General features: G+C 39.4%; 1 protein-coding gene across 4 annotated transcripts in view; it reads left to right on the top strand.

Moving 5' to 3' along the window:
• Window positions 1–19,818, top strand: part of rb1 (retinoblastoma 1) — a 139,227-nt gene that overhangs the window by 94,158 nt on the left and 25,251 nt on the right. For all 4 annotated transcript variants that reach the window (XM_061247871.1, XM_061247872.1, XM_061247873.1 and 1 more), the window contains 2 exons: window positions 15,949–16,085; window positions 19,489–19,634. In XM_061247871.1, coding sequence (XP_061103855.1) covers window positions 15,949–16,085; window positions 19,489–19,634 — 283 coding nt within the window. The remainder of the gene's footprint in view (window positions 1–15,948; window positions 16,086–19,488; window positions 19,635–19,818) is intronic.

The following is a 19,818-nucleotide window of genomic DNA, read 5'->3' on the forward strand; positions in this document are numbered from 1 at the left end:
CAGCAACATCTTCATTGATCAAAGGGGAATTCCTGTGCACACTATACGTTGTCCAGGAAGGTGATTATTTCCAAAGTGTGTACATATTGTGAAAAATGTCATTGGCACAACTATGCCACCAAGCCGGTTGCGCCCATGGTGCTTGGGCCCGTTCATTGCTGCTTGCAGCTATATTTAGGGCCCAAGCACCGTAGGGTGCGAAGGACCCTATTGTTATTGGAAGGATTATTATTATTATTAGGGCCCAAGCACCGTAGGGTGCGAAGGACCCTATTGTTATTGTAAAGATTATTATTATTATTATTATTAGGGCCCAAGCACCGTAGGGTGCGAAGGACCCTATTGTTATTGGAAGGATTATTATTAGGGCCCAAGCACCGTAGGGTGCGAAGGACCCTATTGTTATTGTAAAGATTATTATTATTATTATTATTATTATTATTCTTTTTTCTATATGCAAATGGGCCTTTTTGAGGTGCTTGCCATGCATAAAAAGTCTGCGAATTTTGCACACACATCAGAAATGAGGACCTTCAGGATCTATTAGATGCTCAGACCTGGGCGTCGCCGAGGGACTCCACAGCGCCCCCTATCGCATTGTCATCTATTGTGGGCAGGCACTTTGAGCTACCTTCACCAAATTTTATATGCATATAGCACTCCTCGGACCAAACACATTTCTCATTCGCATCTAATCAAATATACAAACAGGAAGTCAGCTATTTTGGATTTTGTGCGTTTTACACGTACTGCACTTTTAAGTACTCCTCCTAGGGGGTTCATCACATTCACACCACCTGTGGTCAGAATGGTCTCAGGATATTCATGATGCTAAATTGACAGGATATTTTTGATAGCTCAAACGGGACGGTCCTAGGGAGGCGTAGAATTTTTATGTCACGCCGCGCCAACAGGAAGTGGCCGTAATTTCATGGTCTGCATTGTCTGATCTGGCAGATATTTTAGAAATACGTTTATTGTTGGAGTATAATCACATCCATATCCCAAGAACGGGTCAATGTTATAGCGCCACCATCTGGCAACAGGAAGTGAGGTCTTTATCATATTTGTATGCCTTCCTGCTAGGGCATTCATCACATTCACACGAAATGTAGTCAGCATGATCTTAGGATACTCATGACCATAAGCTGTGAAGGGATTTTTGATATCTCAAACGGTATGGAAATGGCGAGTCGTACAGTACACATATTGCGTGCAAAAAAATGACTTTTTTTTCGACATCGTCCGATCTGGCTGATATTTTCCAAATATGTTCACTGTTGGAGTACAATATGAAATATATACATATCAATCGGGGCGTGGCTAGACAGCGCCCCCTATAATTATTATTCTCTTTTTTTTCAATGTATTTTGCATTTTTGAGGTGCTTGCCATGGATGGAAACTCATGGAATTTTGCACACACATGAGAAGTGTTGGCTGTCAGGATGTGTCAGATGCGCAGAACTGGGCGTGGCCGAGGGACTCCACAGCGCCCCCTAATGCTTTGTCTTCTATTGTGGACAGGCACTTTGAGCTACCTTCACCTAATTTGGTATGCATGTGGGGCTCCTCTGGATAAACACATTTCTCATTCGCATCGAATCAAATATGTAAACAGGAAGTCAGCCATTTTGAATTTTGTGCATTTTACACGTACTACACTTTTAAGTACTCCTCCTAGGGGCTTCATTGCATTCACACGAAATGGGGTCAAACTGGTCTCAGGATAGTCATGATACTAATTCCAAAGGATATTTTTGATATCTCAAACGGTATGGTCATGGCGAGGCATACAATTTTCATGTCACGCCGCGCCAACAGGAAGTAGCCATAAATTCATGGTCTACATTGTCTGATCTTGCTGATATTTTAGAAATATGTTCACTGTTAGAGTGTAATCACATCCAAATACCAAGAAGAAATCAATGTTATAGCGCCACCATCTGGCAACGGACGTGAGGTTTTTATCATGTTTGTATGCGTTCCTGCTAAGGTATTCATCACATTCACACCAAATGTAGTCATCATGATCTTAGAATAGTCCTGACCCTAAATGACGAAAGGATTTTTGATATCTCAAACGGTTTGGCAATGGCGAGGCGTATAATACACACGTTACGCCCAAAAACAGGAAGTGGGCTTAATTCCGTTCTACATCATCTGATCCGGCTGATATTTTACAAATATATTCACTTTTGGAGTGCAATCACATCCATATCCACATTCATCTGGGCGTGGCTACACAGCGCCCCCTATGGCTTTTTTCTAATATTGTGGACATATACTTTCACGTAAATGCACCACGTCTGGTAGGCATAAGGGTCTCCTCAAGACACACACATTTCTCATTTGCATCCCTTAACTTTTCCCAACAGGAAGTGAGCTATTTTGGATTTTGTGTGTTTTTAAGTGTTTTTTCACGTACCAAACTTTGAAATACTCTTCCTAGGGGGTTCATCACATTCACACAAAATGTGGTCAGCATGATATTATAGCCCTGACACACAACTATGAACTGATTTTTAATATCTTGGAATGGTATGGCTATGGTCAGCCTTAAAATTAACTTGTAATGCTGCCCAAATAGGAAAATTATATATTAAATAATTTCAAAAAGGTATTAAATTCTACATTGCCTGATTTTGAGGCTACATCTTTTCACATATGTTCATTGTTGGAGTGTCATCACATCCATTAAGCAATAATAGTTTACTATTTTCGCTGGAGACTCATTATCTCCAGTCTTAAAACTTCAACTCAAGTCGCAACTGACTCTCCCATTTCTAATACGCGACTGCCATCTAGTGGCAAAGGTTAGTATTCTTTCTAATTTTCGGTATTGTTTCTCTTTTTCTTGGATAAAGTGATTTCTCAACGACAAGTTTTGTTTCTTTTTGCGAGCCAGTAACCATAACGATGTATGAGTAAAAGCGGCAGCCTACGTGACAAAATGTACTGAAAACACCCAGCCCACAGCAACGTTTTTTCTCATCGACCTTAATTATATGGATTGAATAACTAAAATAAAAGACAGGCTTTTACTGGCAGGAAAGTATCATATATTTGAAAGATTAACACATATAATGCATATCTTGCAATGACGTTCAATGTTATTTGGTTTAAAAAAAACCGTGTTGTAGCATTTTAAGGACTCAATACAAAACAGCTGTTCGGAAAGTTGGCTTGAAAACCAAGAAGCCTTATTAAGGAATTCGAGCCGTTTCTATTTGACTTCATTCGATTGAAGTGAATGCCGTAACCCAATTAAATGTAATTCGCGTCGGAATACACATAATAGCCTACACTGTCAACGTGAAATAAAAATATATAGAGGTTTAAATCGATCCTGTATTGGGACATTTGTTATGATGGCTGGTGCAACGGGCATTTTCGGTACCGTTGACCATAATCGAATGCTAGCATTTATATCATTACACTGACCAAGTCCTGTTAAAAAGCACATTTTTGGTTCCTTTGTGGAAACAGTGAAGTTGTCTACACAATCTGTTCTACTCACAGACTAACTGCGTCGCTGTAACTTCCCCCCATTTCTGATACGGCGATTCAATTTATTGGCAGAAAGTGGTACTTTCATTTTTTTCTTCATTCAAGTGATTTTTCAACGATAGGTTTTTGTTTTTTTCTAGCGAGCCAGTAGGCATAACGATGTATGATTTACAGCTGCAGCCTACGTGACAAAATGTATTGACAACACCCAGCCCGACGTTTCCTTGCATCTATTTTCATTACATGAATTGAATAACTAAAATAAATATTAAAGACATTTAAAGACTTAAAGACAGGCTTTAACTGGCAGGAGAGTATCATATTTTTAAAAGATTAACACATGAAGTCAAAAAGAAACTTTAGCGTCTGAGGTGGCTCTGCTCGAACGCTGTGTTAACATGAGACCGTTTTGTTCAACAAAGGTATCACATGCAGGTCGTTGCGAGATGACACGCACGGGCTAACAGCAGCCAGCCAGTCCACTGTCTGTGTGAGTCAAAAAACAGGTCAGCTACGTTGGTTTACATGAATAGAAAACTTTCAGTTAAATCGCCAGCTATGTTAGTTTATTAGGCTTGTCATTAAACACGAATTAAGAGAACATACAATTTCGCTAGGAATGGTAAATTAATATGAAAATACTGTATTGAGGGCAGAGAGTTGGCATCTCTTTTAGATTTGGCTGAACAAATGCGTTTCAGGCAGCATAATTACCAGTGAAATGGAAAAGAATGATGCAGGTTAACTAGACGTTTCGTGCAATATTATCCGACACTTCGTAGAGAAATTATTAAACCAAGATAAAAGGAGACATTTGGCCAATAGATGGCACCCGTGTATAAGCGGGCAGTATAGCGTAATGGTTAGGGCGGTGGATTAAGGCACGCAAATTCAGCCGTTCTATCCCCGCTGCAGCCACAATGAATTTGAATAGTTTCTTGAAGCCAATTGTTTTCATTTTGAGTGCATGTTTATGGCCTAATGACTTTTCAAGCATAAATTGTGCCTCCCCGTGTAAAAACTATGGAAATTAATTAATCTCTGCTCTCCATACAGGACTGTAGCATGTTATCACAATGTGCAAGCAAGACGTTATTTTTATTTCATTCTACATTGTCTGATGTGGCTGAAACTTCACACGTTCATTTTTGGAGTGTAATCTCATCCATTTTCCAATAAAGGCTAAATGGCAAAGCGCCACCCGCTGGCAACAGGAAGTGAGCCTTATATTGCATTCTTAAGCATTATTTTTCAATGGGTTCATGACATTCACGGTAAATGTGGTCAGCATGATGCTAGGATGGTCCTGACAAAACAGATTTTTGATTTACTGGGATGATATAGCTATGGTCAGGCACATAAAAAACACATCATGCCAGACAAACAGGAAGTGGTCATACTTAAATTCTCCAATGTCTGATGTGACTGCAACTTTACACAGATGCTCAGTGTTGGAGTGTAATCAAATCCATATTCCAAAAACGACTCAATGTTATAGCAGCATCATCTGGAAACAGGAATTGACCTTAATTTCGCTGAACATCTTCCGATGTGGCTGAAAATGTACAAATATGTTTATTTCTGGAGTGTAATCAAATTCAAAAAACATACACGGATCAATAATATAGCGCCACCATCTGGCAACAGGAAGTGAGGCTTATATCATTGATGCATTCCAATAGCAGCGCCAACATCTTCATTGATCAAAGGGAAATTCCTGTGCACACTATACGTTGTCCAGGAAGGTGATTATTTCCAAAGTGTGTACATGTTGTGAAACATGTCATTGGCAGAACTATGCCACCAAGGCGGTTGCCCCCATGGGGCTTGGGCCCGTTCATTGCTGCTTGCAGCTATATTTATTATTATTATTCTTTTTTTTTCAATGTTTTGTGCATTTTTGAGGTGCTTGCCATGAATGAAAACTCACGGAATTTTGCACACACATCAGAATTGGTGGCTGTCAGGATCTCTCAGATGCTCAGACCTGGGCGTCGCTGAGGGACTCCACAGCGCCCCCTATCGCATTGTCTTCTATTGTGGGCAGGCACTTTGAGCTACCTGCACCATATTTAGTGTGCATATAGCACTCCTCAGGCCAAACACATTTCAAATTTGCATCTAATCAAATATGCAAACAGGAAGTCAGCCATTTTGGATTTTATGCGTTTTACACGTTCTACACTTTTAAGTACTCCTCCTAGGGGGTTCATCGCATTCACACCAACTGTGGTCAGAATGGTCTCAGGATAGTCATGATACTAAATTGCCAGGATATTTTTTATAGCTCAAACAGGACAGTCACGGGGAGGATTACAATTTTTATGTCACGCCACGCCAACAGGAAGTGGCCGTAATTTCATGGTCGACATCGTCTGATCTGGCTGATATTTTAGAAATACGTTTATTGTTGGAGTATAATCACATCCATATCCCAAGAACGGGTCAATGTTATAGCGCCACCATCTGGCAACAGGAAGTGTGGTCTTTAACATATTTGTATGCCTTCCTGCTAGGGCATTCATCACATTCACACGAAATGTGGTCAGCATGATTTTAGGATAGTCATGACCATAAGCTGTGAAGGGATTTTTGATATCTCAAACGGTATGGAAATGGCGAGTCGTACAGTACACATATTGCGTGCAAAAAAATGACTTTTTTTTCGATATCGTCCGATCTGGCTGATATTTTACAAATATGTTCACTGTTGGAATACAATATGAAATATATACATATCAATCGGGGCGTGGCTAGACAGCGCCCCCTATAATTATTATTCTCTTTTTTTTCAATGTATTTTGCATTTTTGAGGTGCTTGCCATGGATGAAAACTCACGGAATTTTGCACACACATGAGAAGTGTTGGCTTTCAGGATGTTTCAGATGCTCAGACCTGGGCGTGGCCTAGGGACTCCACAGCGCCCCCTAATGTTTTGTCTTCTATTGTGGACAGGCACTTTTAGCTACCTTCACCTTATTTGGTATGCATGTGGGCCTCCTCTGGACAAACACATTTCTCATTCGCATCGAATCAAATATGTGAACAGGAAGTCAGCCATTTTGAATTTTGTGCATTTTACACGTACTACACTTTTAAGTACTCCTCCTAGGGGGTTCATTGCATTCACACAAAATGTGGTCAAAGCGGTCTCAGGATAGTCATGATACTAATTCCAAAGGATATTTTTGATATCTCAAACGGTATGGTCATGGCGAGGCGTACAATTTTCATGTCACGCCGCGCCAACAGGAAGTAGCCATAAATTCATGCTCTACATTGTCTGATCTGGCTAATATTTTACAAATATGTTCACTGTTAGAGTGTAATCACATCCAAATACCAAGAAGAAATCAATGTTATAGCGCCACCTTCTGGCAACGGATGTGACGTTTTTATCATGTTTGTATGCGTTCCTGCTAGGGTATTCATCACATTCACACCAAATGTAGTCATCATGATCTTAGAATAGTCCTGACCCTAAATCACGAAAGGATTTTTGATATCTCAAACGGTTTGGCAATGGCGAGGCGTATAATACACACGTTACGCCCAAAAACAGGAAGTGGGCTTAATTCCGTTCTACATCATCTGATCAGGCTGATATTTTACAAATATATTCACTTTTGGAGTGCAATCACATCCATATCCACATTCATCTGGGCGTGGCTACACAGCGCCCCCTATGGCTTTTTTCTAATATTGTGGACATATACTTTCACGTAAATGCACCACGTCTGGTAGGCATAAGGGTCTCCTCAAGACACACACATTTCTCATTTGCATCCCTTAACTTTTCCCAACAGGAAGTGAGCTATTTTGGATTTTGTGTGTTTTTAAGTGTTTTTTCACGTACCAAAGTTTGAAATACTCTTCCTAGGGGGTTCATCACATTCACACAAAATGTGGTCAGCATGATATTATAGCCCTGACACACAACTATGAACTGATTTTTAATATCTTGGAATGGTATGGCTATGGTCAGCCTTAAAATTAACTTGTAATGCTGCCCAAACAGGAAAATTATTTATTAAATCATTTCAAAAAGGTATTAAATTCTACATTGCCTGATTTTGAGGCTACAACTTTTCACATATGTTCATTGTTGGAGTGTCATCACATCCATTAAGCAATAATAGTTCACGATTTTCGCTGGAGACTCATTATATCCAGTCTTAAAACTTCAACGCAAGTCGCAACTGACTCTCCCATTTCTAATACGCGACTGCCATCTATTGGCAAAAAAAAGGTATTGTTTCTCGTATTCTGGGATAAAGTGATTTCTCAACGACAGGTTTTATTAATTTTTGCGAGCCAGTAACCATAACGATGTATGAGTAACAGCGGCAGCCTACGTGACTAAATGTACTGACAACACCCAGCCCACAGCAACGTTTTTTCTCATCTACCTTAATTAACTCGATTGAATAACTAAAATAAAAAACAGGCTTTTACTGGCAGGAAAGTATCATATATGTAAAAGATTAACACATGTAATGCATATCTTGCATTGACGTTAAATGGTGTTAAAAAATCGTATTGTAGCATTTTAAGGACTCAATACAAAACGGCTGTTCGGAAAGTTAGTTTGAAAACCAAGAAGCCTTATTAAGGAATTCGAGCCGTTTCTTTTTGACTTCATTCGATTGAAGTGAATGCCGTAACCCAATTAGTAATTCGCGTCGGAATACACATAATAGCATACACTGTCAACGTGAAATAAAAATATATAGAGGTTTAAATCGATCCTATATTGGGACTTTGTTATGATGGCTGGTGCAACGGGCATTTTCGGTAATGTTGACCATAATCGAATGCTAGCATTTATATCATTACACTGACCAAGTACCGTTAAAAAGCATATTTTAAGCTCCCTTCTGGAAACAGTGAAGTTGTCTACACGGTCTACTCTAATCACAGACTAACTGCGTCGCTGTAACTTCCCCCATTTCTGATACGGGGATTCCATTCATTGGCAAAAAATGGTACTTTCATTTTTTTCTTCCTTCAAGTGATTTTTCAACGATAGGTTTTTTTTATTTTTATAGCGTGCCAGTATGCATAACGATGTATGATTTACAGCTGCAGCCTACGTGACAAAATGTAATGACAACACCCAGCCCGACGTTTCTTTGCATCTATTTTCATTATATGAATTGAATAACTAAAATAAATATTAAACACATTTAAAGACTTAAAGACAGGCTTTAACTGGCACGAGAGTATCATATATTTAAAACATGAACACATGAAGTCAAAAAGAAACGTCAGCGTTTGAGGTGTCTGCTCGAACGCTGTGTTAACATGAGACCGTTATGTTCAACAAAGGTATCGCATGCAGGTCGTTGCCAGATGACACGCACGGGGTAACAGCAGCCAACCTGTCCACTGTTTGTGTGAGTCAAAAAACAGGTCAACTACGTTGGTTTACATGAATATAAAACTTTCAGTTAAATCGCCAGCTATGTTTGTTTATTAGGCTTGTCATTAAACACGAATTAAGAGAACATACAATTTCGCTAGGAATGGTAACTTAATATGAAAATACTGTATTGAGGGCAGAGAGTTGGCATCTCTTTTAGATTTGGCTGAACAAATGCGTTTCAGGCAGCATAATTACCGGTGAAATGGAAAAGAATGATGCTGGCTAACTAGACGTTTCATGCAATATTATCCGACACTTCGGAGAGAAATTATTTAACCAAGATAAAAAGAAACATACAACTTTTGGCCAATAGATGGCACCCGTGTATCAGCGTGCAGTGCAGCGTAATGGTTCGGGCGGTGGATTAAGGCACGCAAATTCAGCGGTTCCATCCCCGGTGCAGCCACAATAAAATTGAACAGTTTCTTGAAGGTAATGGTTTTATTTTGAGTGCATATCTATAGCCTAATGACTTTTCAAGCATATATTGTGCCTCCCCGTGTAAAAACTATGGAAATTAATTAATCTCTGCTCTCCATACAGGACTGTAGCATGTTATCACAATGTTCAAGCTAGAAGTTATTTTTGTTTCATTCTACATTGTCTCATGTGGCTGAAACTTCACTCATGTTCATTTTTGGAATGTAATCTCATCCATATCCCAATAAAGGCTCAATGGCATAGCACCACCTCCTGGGAACAGGAAGTGTGGCTTCATTTCATTTCACATCGTCTGATTTTGCTGACGCTTTAGAGCAGGGGTCACCAACCTTTTTGAAACTGAGAGCTACTTCATGGGTACTGAGTCATACTAAGCGCTACCAGTTTGTTTTGTCATGTGCACAATACTGACCTTTGAACTAGAGTAGGTCAGAGTTCACCTAAACTTTTCAACTTCATGGATAGTAAACATATTTTTAAGATATTGTCATTTTTAAATCTATATAAATGCAAGTGTGATTAAAAAAAAATAGCAACAGAATAAAATTAAATTTTAGATGCAGCTCACTAGTGAGTTGTGCTATTTTTAGAACAGGCCTGCGGGCGACTCATGTGGTCCTTGGGGGCGACCTGGTGCCCGCGGGCACCGTGTTGGTGACCCCTGCTTTAGAGATATGTTCCATGTTGGATTATAATCACATCCATGTTCCAATAAATGCTCAATGTCACATCGCCACCTGCTGGCAACAGGAAGCAGCCTTAATTTCACTCAACATCTTCTGATGTGGCTTAGAATTTAGAAATAGGTTTATTATTGGAGTGTAATCACATTCAAAAACCATACATGGTTCAATATTATAGCGCCAGCATCTGGCAACAGGAAGTGAGGCTTATATCATTGATGCATTCCAATAGCAGCACCAACATCTTCATTGATCAAAGGGGAATTCCTGTGCACACTATACGTTGTCCAGGAAGGTGATTATTTCCAAAGTGTGTACATGTTGTGAAACATGTCATTGGCACAACTATGCCACCAAGGCGGATGCGCCCATGGTGCTTGGGCCCGTTCATTGCTGCTTGCAGCTATATTTATTATTATTATTCTTTCTCTTCCGTCAAATGGGCATTTTTGAGGGCCTTGCCATGGCTAAAAAGTCTTGAAATTTTGCAGACACATCAGAAGTGGTGGCCGTCAGGATCTTTCAGATGCTCAGACCTGGGTGTGGCCGAGGGACTCCACAGCGCCCCCTATTGCGCTGCCCCCCCCCCACCCCCCGCATTGTTGTCTATTGTGGGCAGGCACTTTGAGCTACATGAACCTAATTTGGTATGCATGTGTGGCTCCTCAATTGAAACACATTTCTAATTCGCATTGATGCAAATATGCGAACAGGAAGTCAGCCATTTTGAATTTTGTGCGTTTTCACATGTACTACACTTTTAAGTACTCCTCCTAGGCGGTTCATCGCATTCACACCAAATGGGGTAAGAATGGTCTCAAGATAGTCATGATTCTAAATTGCCAGGATATTTTTAATATCTCAAACGGTATGGTCATGGCGAGGCGTACAATTTTTATGTCACGCCGCGCCAAAAGGAAGTGGCCATAATTTTGTGGTTTACATCGTCTGATCTGGCTGATATTTTACAAATATGTTCATTATGTGAGTATACTCACATCCATGTCCCAAGAAGAAGTCAATGTTATAGCGCCACCATCTGGCAACAGGAAGTGAGGTTTTTATCATATTTGTATGCGTTCCTGCTAGGGTATTCATCACATTCACACCAAATGTAGTCAGCATGATCTTAGGATAGTCCTAACTCTAAAAGCCAAAGGGATTTTTGATATCTCAAACGGTTTGGCAATGGCGAGGCGTACAATACACACGTTACGAGCGAAAACAGGAAGTGGGCTTAATTCCGTTCTACATCGTCTGATTGGGCTGATATTTTACAGATATATTCACTGTTGGAGTGCAATCACATCCATATCCACATACATCTGGGCGTGGCTACGCAGCGCCCCCTATGGTTCTTTTCTAATATTGTGGACATATACTTTCACGTAAATTCACCGAATATTTTATGCATATGGGTCTCCTCAAGACACACACATTTCTCATTTGCATCCCTTAACTTTTCCAAACAGGAAGTGAGCTATTCTGGATTTTGTGTGTTTTTAAGTGTTTTTACACGTACCAAACTCTGAAATACTCCTCCTAGGGGGTTCATCACATTCACACCAAATGTGGTGAGAATGGTCTCAGGATAATCCTGATGCTGAATTGAAAGGATATTTCTGATATGTCAAACGGTACGGCTATAGCGAGGCGTACAATTTGAGGTCTCGCTGCGGGAACAGGAAGTGGTCGTAATTTCATTCCAGATGGTCTGATCTGGTTGATATTACACAGATATGTTCGTTGTGGGAGTGTAATCACATCCATATCCCAAAAATGACTCAATGTTGTAGCGCCACCATCTGGCAACAGGAAGTGGCCTTAATTTTACTCGACATCTTCCGATGTGGCCGAAAATGTAGAAATATGTATATTGTTGGAGTGTAATTAAATCCATATTCCAAAAACGACTCAATGTTATAGTGCCACGATCTGGAAACTAGAACATTGAATTGACCTTAATTTCACTCAACATCTTCCGATGTGGCTGAAAATTTAGAAATAGGTTTATTATTGGAGTGTAATCAAATTCAAAAACCATACACGGCTCAATAATATAGCGCCACCATCTGGCAACAGGAAGTGAGTCTCATATCATTGATGCATTCCAATAGCAACACCAACATCTTCATTGATCAAAGGGGAATTCCTGTGCACACTATACGTTGCCAAGGAAGGTGATTATTTCCAAAGTGTGTACATATTGTTAAACATGTCATTGGCACAACTATGCCACCAAGGCGGTTGCGCCCATGGTGCTTGGGCCCGTTCATTGCTGCTTGCAGCTATATTTATTATTATTATTCTTTTTCTTCAGGCAAATGGGCTTTTTTGAGGGCCTTGCCATGCGTAAAAAGTCTTGACATTTTGCACACACATCAGAAGTGGTTGCTGTCAGGATCTCTCAGATGCTCAGACCTGGGCGTGGCCGAGGGACTCCACAGCGCCCCCTATTGCATTGTCTTCTATTGTGGGCAGGCACTTTGAGCTACCTGCACCTAATTTGGTGGCCATATAGGGCTCCTCGGTCCAAACACATTTCTCATTCGGATCTAATCAAATATCCAAACAGGAAGTCAGCCATTTTGGATTTTGTGAGTTTGACACGTTACGCCCAAAAACAGGAAGTGGGCTTAATTCCGTTCTACATCATCTGATCGGGATGATATTTTACAAATATATTCACTTTTGGAGTGCAATCACATCCATATCCACATTCATCTGGGCGTGGCTACACAGCGCCCCCTATGGCTCTTTTCTAATATTGTGGACATATACTTTCACGTAAATGCACCACATCTGGTAGGCATATGGGTCTCCTCAAGACACACACATTTCTCATTTGCATCCCTTAACTTTTCCCAACAGGAAGTGAGCTATTTTGGATTTTGTGTGTTTTTAAGTGTTTTTTCACGTACCAAAGTTTGAAATACTCTTCCTAGGGGGTTCATCACATTCACACAAAATGTGGTCAGCATGATATTATATCCCTGACACACAACTCTGAACTGATTTTAAATAACTTGGAATGGTATGGCTATGGTCAGCCTTAAAATTAACTTGTAATGCTGCCAAAACAGGAAAATTATGTATTAAATCATTTCAAAAAGGTATTAAATTCTACATTGCCTGATTTTGAGGCTACAACTTTTCACATATGTTCATTGTTGGAGTGTCATCACATCCATTAAGCAATAATAGTTCACTATTTTCACTGGAGACTCATTATATCCAGTCTTAAAACTTCAACGCAAGTCGCAAATGACTCTCCCATTTCTAATACGCGACTGCCATCTACTGGCAAAAGTTGGTATTGTATATATCTTGCAATGACGTTCAATGTTATTTGGTTTATAAAAAACCGTGTTGTAGCATTTTAAGGACGATAGGTTTTTGTTTTTTTCTAGCAGCAGTAGGCATAACGATGTATGATTTACAGCTGCAGCCTACGTGACAAAATGTATTGACAACACCCAGCCCGACGTTTCTTTGCATCTATTTTCATTATATGAATTGAATATCTGAAATAAATATTAAAGACATTTAATGACTGTCTTTAACTGGCAGGAGAGTATCATATATTTAAAAGAGTAACACATGAAGTCAAAAAGAAACGTGAGCGTTTGAGGTGGCTCTGGTCGAACTCTGTGTTAACATGAGACCGTTATGTTCAACAAAGGTATCGCATGCAGGTCCTTGCGAGATGACAGGCATGGGCTAACAGCAGCCAGCCTGTCCACTGTCTGTGTGAGTCAAAAAACAGGTCAGCTACGTTGGTTTACAAGAATAGAAAACTTTCAGTTAAATCGCCAGCTATGTTAGTTTATTTTGCTTGTCATTAAACACGAATTAAGAGAACATACAATTTCGCGAGGAATTTTTTACTTAATATGAAAATACCGGATTGAGGGCAGAGACTTGGCATCTCCTTTAGATTTGGCTGAACAAATGCGTTTCAGGCAGCATAATTACCGGTGAAATGGAAAAGAATGATGCTGGCTAACGAGACGTTTAATGCAATATTATCAGACACTTCATAGAGAAATTATTTAACCAAGATAAAATGAAACATACAACTTTTGGCGAATAGATGGCACCCGTATATAAGAGGGCAGTATAGCTTAATGGTTAAGCCTGTGGACTAAGATACGCAAATTCAGCGGTGTGATCCCCGGTGCAGCCACAAAAAAAATGAATAGTTTCATTGAGCCAATTGTTTTCATTTTGAGTGCATATTTATAGCCGAATGACTTTTCAAGTATAAATTGTGCCTCCCCGTGTAAAAACGATGGAAATGAATGAATCTCTACTCTCCATTCAGGACTGTAGCATGTTATCACAATGTACAAGCCAGAAGTAATTTTTGTTTCATTCTACATTGTCTGATGTGGCTGAAACTTCACACACGTTCATTTTTGGAGTGTAATCTCATCCGTATACAAATAAAGGCTCAATGGCATAGCGCCACCTGCTGGCAACAGGAAGTGTGGCTTAATTTCATTGCACATCGGCTGATTTTGCTGACGCTTTAGAGATATGTTCCATGTTGGATTATAATGACATCCATGTTCCAATAAATGCTCAGTGTCATAGCGCCACCTACTGGCAAGTGGGCTTGGAAGTGCCCTTAATTTCACTCGACATATTCCAATGTGGCTTAGAATTTAGAAATAGGTTTATTATTGGAGTGTAATCAAATTCAAAACCATACACGGCTCAATATTATAGCGCCACCATCTGGCAACAGGAAGTGAGGCTTATATCATTGATGCGTTCCAATAGCAGCACCAACATCTTCATTGATCAAAGGGGAATTCCTGTGCACACTATACGTTGTCCAGAAAGGTGATTATTTCCAAAGTGTGTACATATTGTTAAACATGTCATTGGCACAACTATGCCACCAAGGCGGTTGCGCCCATAGTGCTTGGGCCCGTTCATTGCTGCTTGCAGCTATATTTCTAGTTGTTTTTTTAGATGGCAGTTTTGGAGGAGTTAAACCAGCTGTCTTTGTTTGCTTAAGCAAATAATCACCACAGTTATTATTGGAAGTTTTACAGTGTGTGCAGTCTATTGCGCCTATTATGTCAGGAAAACCAGTAATGGCATAGAGGTAAATGGTAAAAGAAGTATATTTTTACTATTGCCTGTTGTGCTGCATTGTGTGGGAATTTAATATAATCTCATCTCCAATATTTCAGTTAAATTTTTTTATCCTCTGTCATGTGTGAAACTTCACAATGTCTTCTGAGAACCTGCACAATGTTATTTCAAAACATTAACAAATTAACAAAAACATTAACAAAACTTAACAGTCAATATTTTCTCAGACTCTACCCAGGCTGCAAATTGGGGGACGGCCACATTGTGTGGCTCCTGACCAAAATGAGTCAGTACGGCAAAAAGTATCTCTGCTCAAAGGGCCTTAGAAATCATTTTAGGAGAGAGAAGCTAGTGTCAAAGGAACCTCTTCCACTGTAGAATTTTCAGAATATGAGGATCATGTCTCTTACAATTTAGAGCCTGATGGTGAGTTTGAAGACGAGGATGAGATGGAACATCAGCCAGCCTTGTATTAATACATATGGTGTAGCAGTGGTAAATGACAAATATTAAACTGTATATGCTGTCTATATTGCTTGTAATTGAGATAAGGTCAACACCTGTTAAGTATTTTTACGAAAATTGATATGGCTGTTTTGTTTTAAAAACCCAATCATGTTCTGGGTCCACCAGACCCATGAACACACACAACAATGGTTAATAATCAAACTCCTACAAGGAAATGGACCAGTGTGTTTTCCTCCTTGGAGTAAAAAAGGGTTTGAGTGAGGTCAATAGTTTATAAACTATCTCACGGCAGTCTTCCTTCTCACCTGCCCATAGGTACCTCTCTCCCATACGCCCCAGCAACCGGATACCCACTAGAGCAGAGGCACTGGACACACCCACTCTATTATATCACCCCACGCAGGCCCCCCGGCATCCTAGATCGACTTCTCTCTCTCTCTTCTACAAAAAAGGTATGTCACAATCCATGGCTTCACGTGTTTATGTGCGTTTCATATTCTGCTGGGAAGTCTAAAATATACACCCACTGCAGAACACTTTGAGCAGTTCCAGACTGGTAAATTCCAAGTTTTGCATTCAGCTACTTGTGCTGCCTAACGTACTGGGGCCGAGTGTATCAAATGTCTTCAGAATTACACTTAAACTCTTAAGAGCTAACTTAGGAGTGTAAATCGCTCTCTGCTTAAAGTGGTTGATAAAGCATATTTTTCAAGCAGCTCACACTTTCTCTTAGATAAGACTTGAAATATATAAGAGTGAAACCAGAGAAAACCAAATTGGACTGGAGAAAAGTGTGATGTTGTGGTGAAGGTTGAAACTAAAATTAAATAAAGGAAAGTTGAGCGCCACATTCAGGAGTCGAGATAAAAATGTAAACACCAGCTTCACCTTTGCTTATTTATTCATGACTTACACATTTGACTCATTAAATATTGCTAATAAACATTGGTTATACTTTATAAGATATTTAATATTCAGATGGAGGTCCTGTGCCGACACCAAGGCAGTGCACCATATCCTGGGAGAAAACAATGCCACAGTCTGTGGATTTTTTCTGGACACTGGATGATCGTATTAAAGTCTGTATTCAATTATAAAATAATTTGTCCAAATAAGTTCAGAATTCACTTGAAATTGTTGAGTATTTACTGTAATACTGCTGCATACTCACAAACAAACACACTTAAACATTAAGTTTAATTTAATTTAGTTATATTGTCCCTTCATGTCGACCTGCCTGTAGATGAATTCCCAAAATTACTGCTTCCAGTAATTCCGGCCCATTTCAGGCAGGGGAGGGGTGATGCCATGTGTGAGAACACCAACTGTAAAGCATGATACAATTACATACAGAAACATAAGATATTCACTTCTTTTAAGGTAAACTTTTTTCACTATGGAACACATTTCATTACGGAAAATGGCACGGATGACTGGACATCATGAGTACGTGCATTTCGTTCATGTTTACTGCAACTTCTCCTACTTCATTTCATTTCACTTTATATTCAGCAATATGCCTGTTTGTAAATTCCCACACTCTAACCATTGCATCTCATAATAATACATACATAATGTGTAGTGGTGTAGCCAGGATTCTAAAACTGGGTGTCCTTGCACAATCCATATTAGCATACTGTATCTACATCAAGGAAAAAGCAGAAATAACTTTGGTAAACAGACCAACTCCATGAGGAAGTGTATTTCATATTGGTAAATACATGTGGTGTATTGCAAGTGTTGTGTTCATTTGAATATTCAATAATGCGTGTTTGTAAGTTCATAAAACCGTTCTGAATTTATGAACGATTACATCTCAAAATAATACCGCTGCATCTTTGCAAGCCGTGCATGCTCTGTATTATGCACATTGGGAAAAAACTGAACACTGTGGAAGTGCAGCTAAACAGGAACTGTTTTGAAAAATGGCACGCAAAACTTTGAGGTGTTTGTGAATGGCATCTTCATTGCATGTAGTTTGTGTGCTGATTTCATTAAATTCCTGAACCAAAAACATTATTTGTTTCTGTCTTCCAAATGGCTCTCTGAGTATTTCTTTGTGGAAAGGCTTTGTCTCAGAGGTAGGGAGGGGTCAGGCCAGGTGTGAAAAGCCTACTTACCTGACAGGACCCAATACCACATAAATATTCATTGAAGATAGGCCTCACATTTTCAGCTGGTGCTGGAAAATAGTAGTGACAACACTAGGTTTTTGTAGTTTCTTCTATATTTTTAATTTGATTTGCTACAATATTTTGTCATCTTTTGATACCAAAGGCCTGGATGATCAAATTTTGGTGATCCACCGGCATTCTTGTACGTGTTCAAAGCTACTATTTACAATTTGTGTGATTCTAGAGCAATTTACAACCAACATATGATTCTGACCTACTTACTGTTGCCACATTATTGTAGCCGAATTTGTGCTGAAAGCAAAGGCATGAAAGACTTTGGAATCACTGTATATACACCAATTTTCCTCATTTTTCCCTGAGACCCCAGAGGGTTAAGGGCTGCTGAAAGGTCTGCTTCCTCTGTTCCTCAGTGCTTTAAAGTTGTTTATTACAGTTGAATCACCTTGCCTATTTTCTTGTATCTGAATTCATGACAGGAAAAAGTTACTTCTGGTGACATCTCGAATGTTAGGGCAGCCTAAAAGAACAGTGCCCTGACTTTTTGTCTGAAATAAAAATCTGTAAAAACTTTACTTAAACATAGGGTTCTTGTGCAGATCTGTAAAGTCTGGTGTGTTGGGTCCACTGCAATTATAGCAGTGATTTAAAAATAAAAGGTATGTAACGGTTTTTCTTTGTGCATTTAAATATGCATTTAAATTTTCATATTTATTTTATTAACCCTTATTTAACCAGGCCAAGACCCTTGAGGTTAAAAAATATTTTGTGAGGGTGGCCTGGCAAGACGGTCAGCAGGACAGTGAACAAAGTGGCTTGTGCAATTACAATTACAACAATACAACATGAAGTCACAATAATTAAAAATCCAAGTTAAAAATAGTTGTTAGCCCCAGCTGTTGGCAACAGCAATACTGTTGGCACCCGTAGCCCAGTGAAATTGAGTAATTGAATTGAAATTGACATTGTGCAAATATGAAAAACATTTTTCAATACGACCTAGCCTAGACAGCTCACTTTTCCTGTCTGTCCTCCATGTTCTTCTGAAAGAAGAAATTTCCGATTGGAATTATATTTCTGTTCCGACGAAGATCACTTTCATGAAGCTGAATAACTGCGCTGGGTGAAACCCTGAAGCAGTTGATTATAGCCAACACGATAAAAGCAGCCACAACCAGGTGCTGTTTCAACCTGGTTGTTATTCAAAGAATGTCTTAACAAGACAGAGTAGTAGAATTGTTCTAGTTCTGGGTGCCTCTAACGTAATCCAATCTTGAGATCTGATATGATGATTTGCAGTTTAAAGGTAAAGGTAAAGGTCAGGTAAAGCTTTATAAATAAATAGAAATATATTTTGCATTTCTATTACATTATTTCATTGTCTGACACAGAAATATTTAACCAAAGATTCAGTAGCGAGAAATACGCCGGGATGGCTTCGAGCACCAAAGCCCGAATAAAGTCTATTTTTGATTTTAATAAAAATAAATTGGAAAAAAAATGAAAAAACATCCTTTGACTGTATGTGGAATTACCTGTGGGACATTTCATTGTGCTTTGATTACACCTGAATTAATTAGATTTTGTTTGTTTTTATTTTGATTGTAAATAAACGCACTTAAACTGAGCACAAGCTTTGGCTGGACTGAACCAAAATTATTCTTAGACTTCTATCAAAGGCTTTGGTTTAGTAAGATCTGTCTTTGCAAATTCTACCTTTCAGTGCATCGGCTGGCGTACCTACGCCTGAACATGATGTGCTCCCTCCTGCTAACCTCTCACCCTGAGCTGGAGCCAGTCATGTGGACCCTGTTCCAGCACACACTCCAACATGAGTATGAACTAATGAGAGACCGCCACCTGGACCAGGTAACACACATTATACCAAAGTTATTATTGTTTTGAATTTTTAATTCATTTGTATTGGGGGTGCACTGATTAACTAATTAATGCTTTAATCGCCATCGACAGTGGTTTTGTGGTTCATTAGGTGGTTCTTGGTAAGCATTTTTCACACAACCACCACCAGGTGGCAAATGTGAAGGTATTGGGT

The sequence above is a fragment of the Conger conger genome, chromosome 7 (assembly GCF_963514075.1).
Source record: "Conger conger chromosome 7, fConCon1.1, whole genome shotgun sequence".
Lineage (NCBI taxonomy): Eukaryota > Metazoa > Chordata > Actinopteri > Anguilliformes > Congridae > Conger > Conger conger.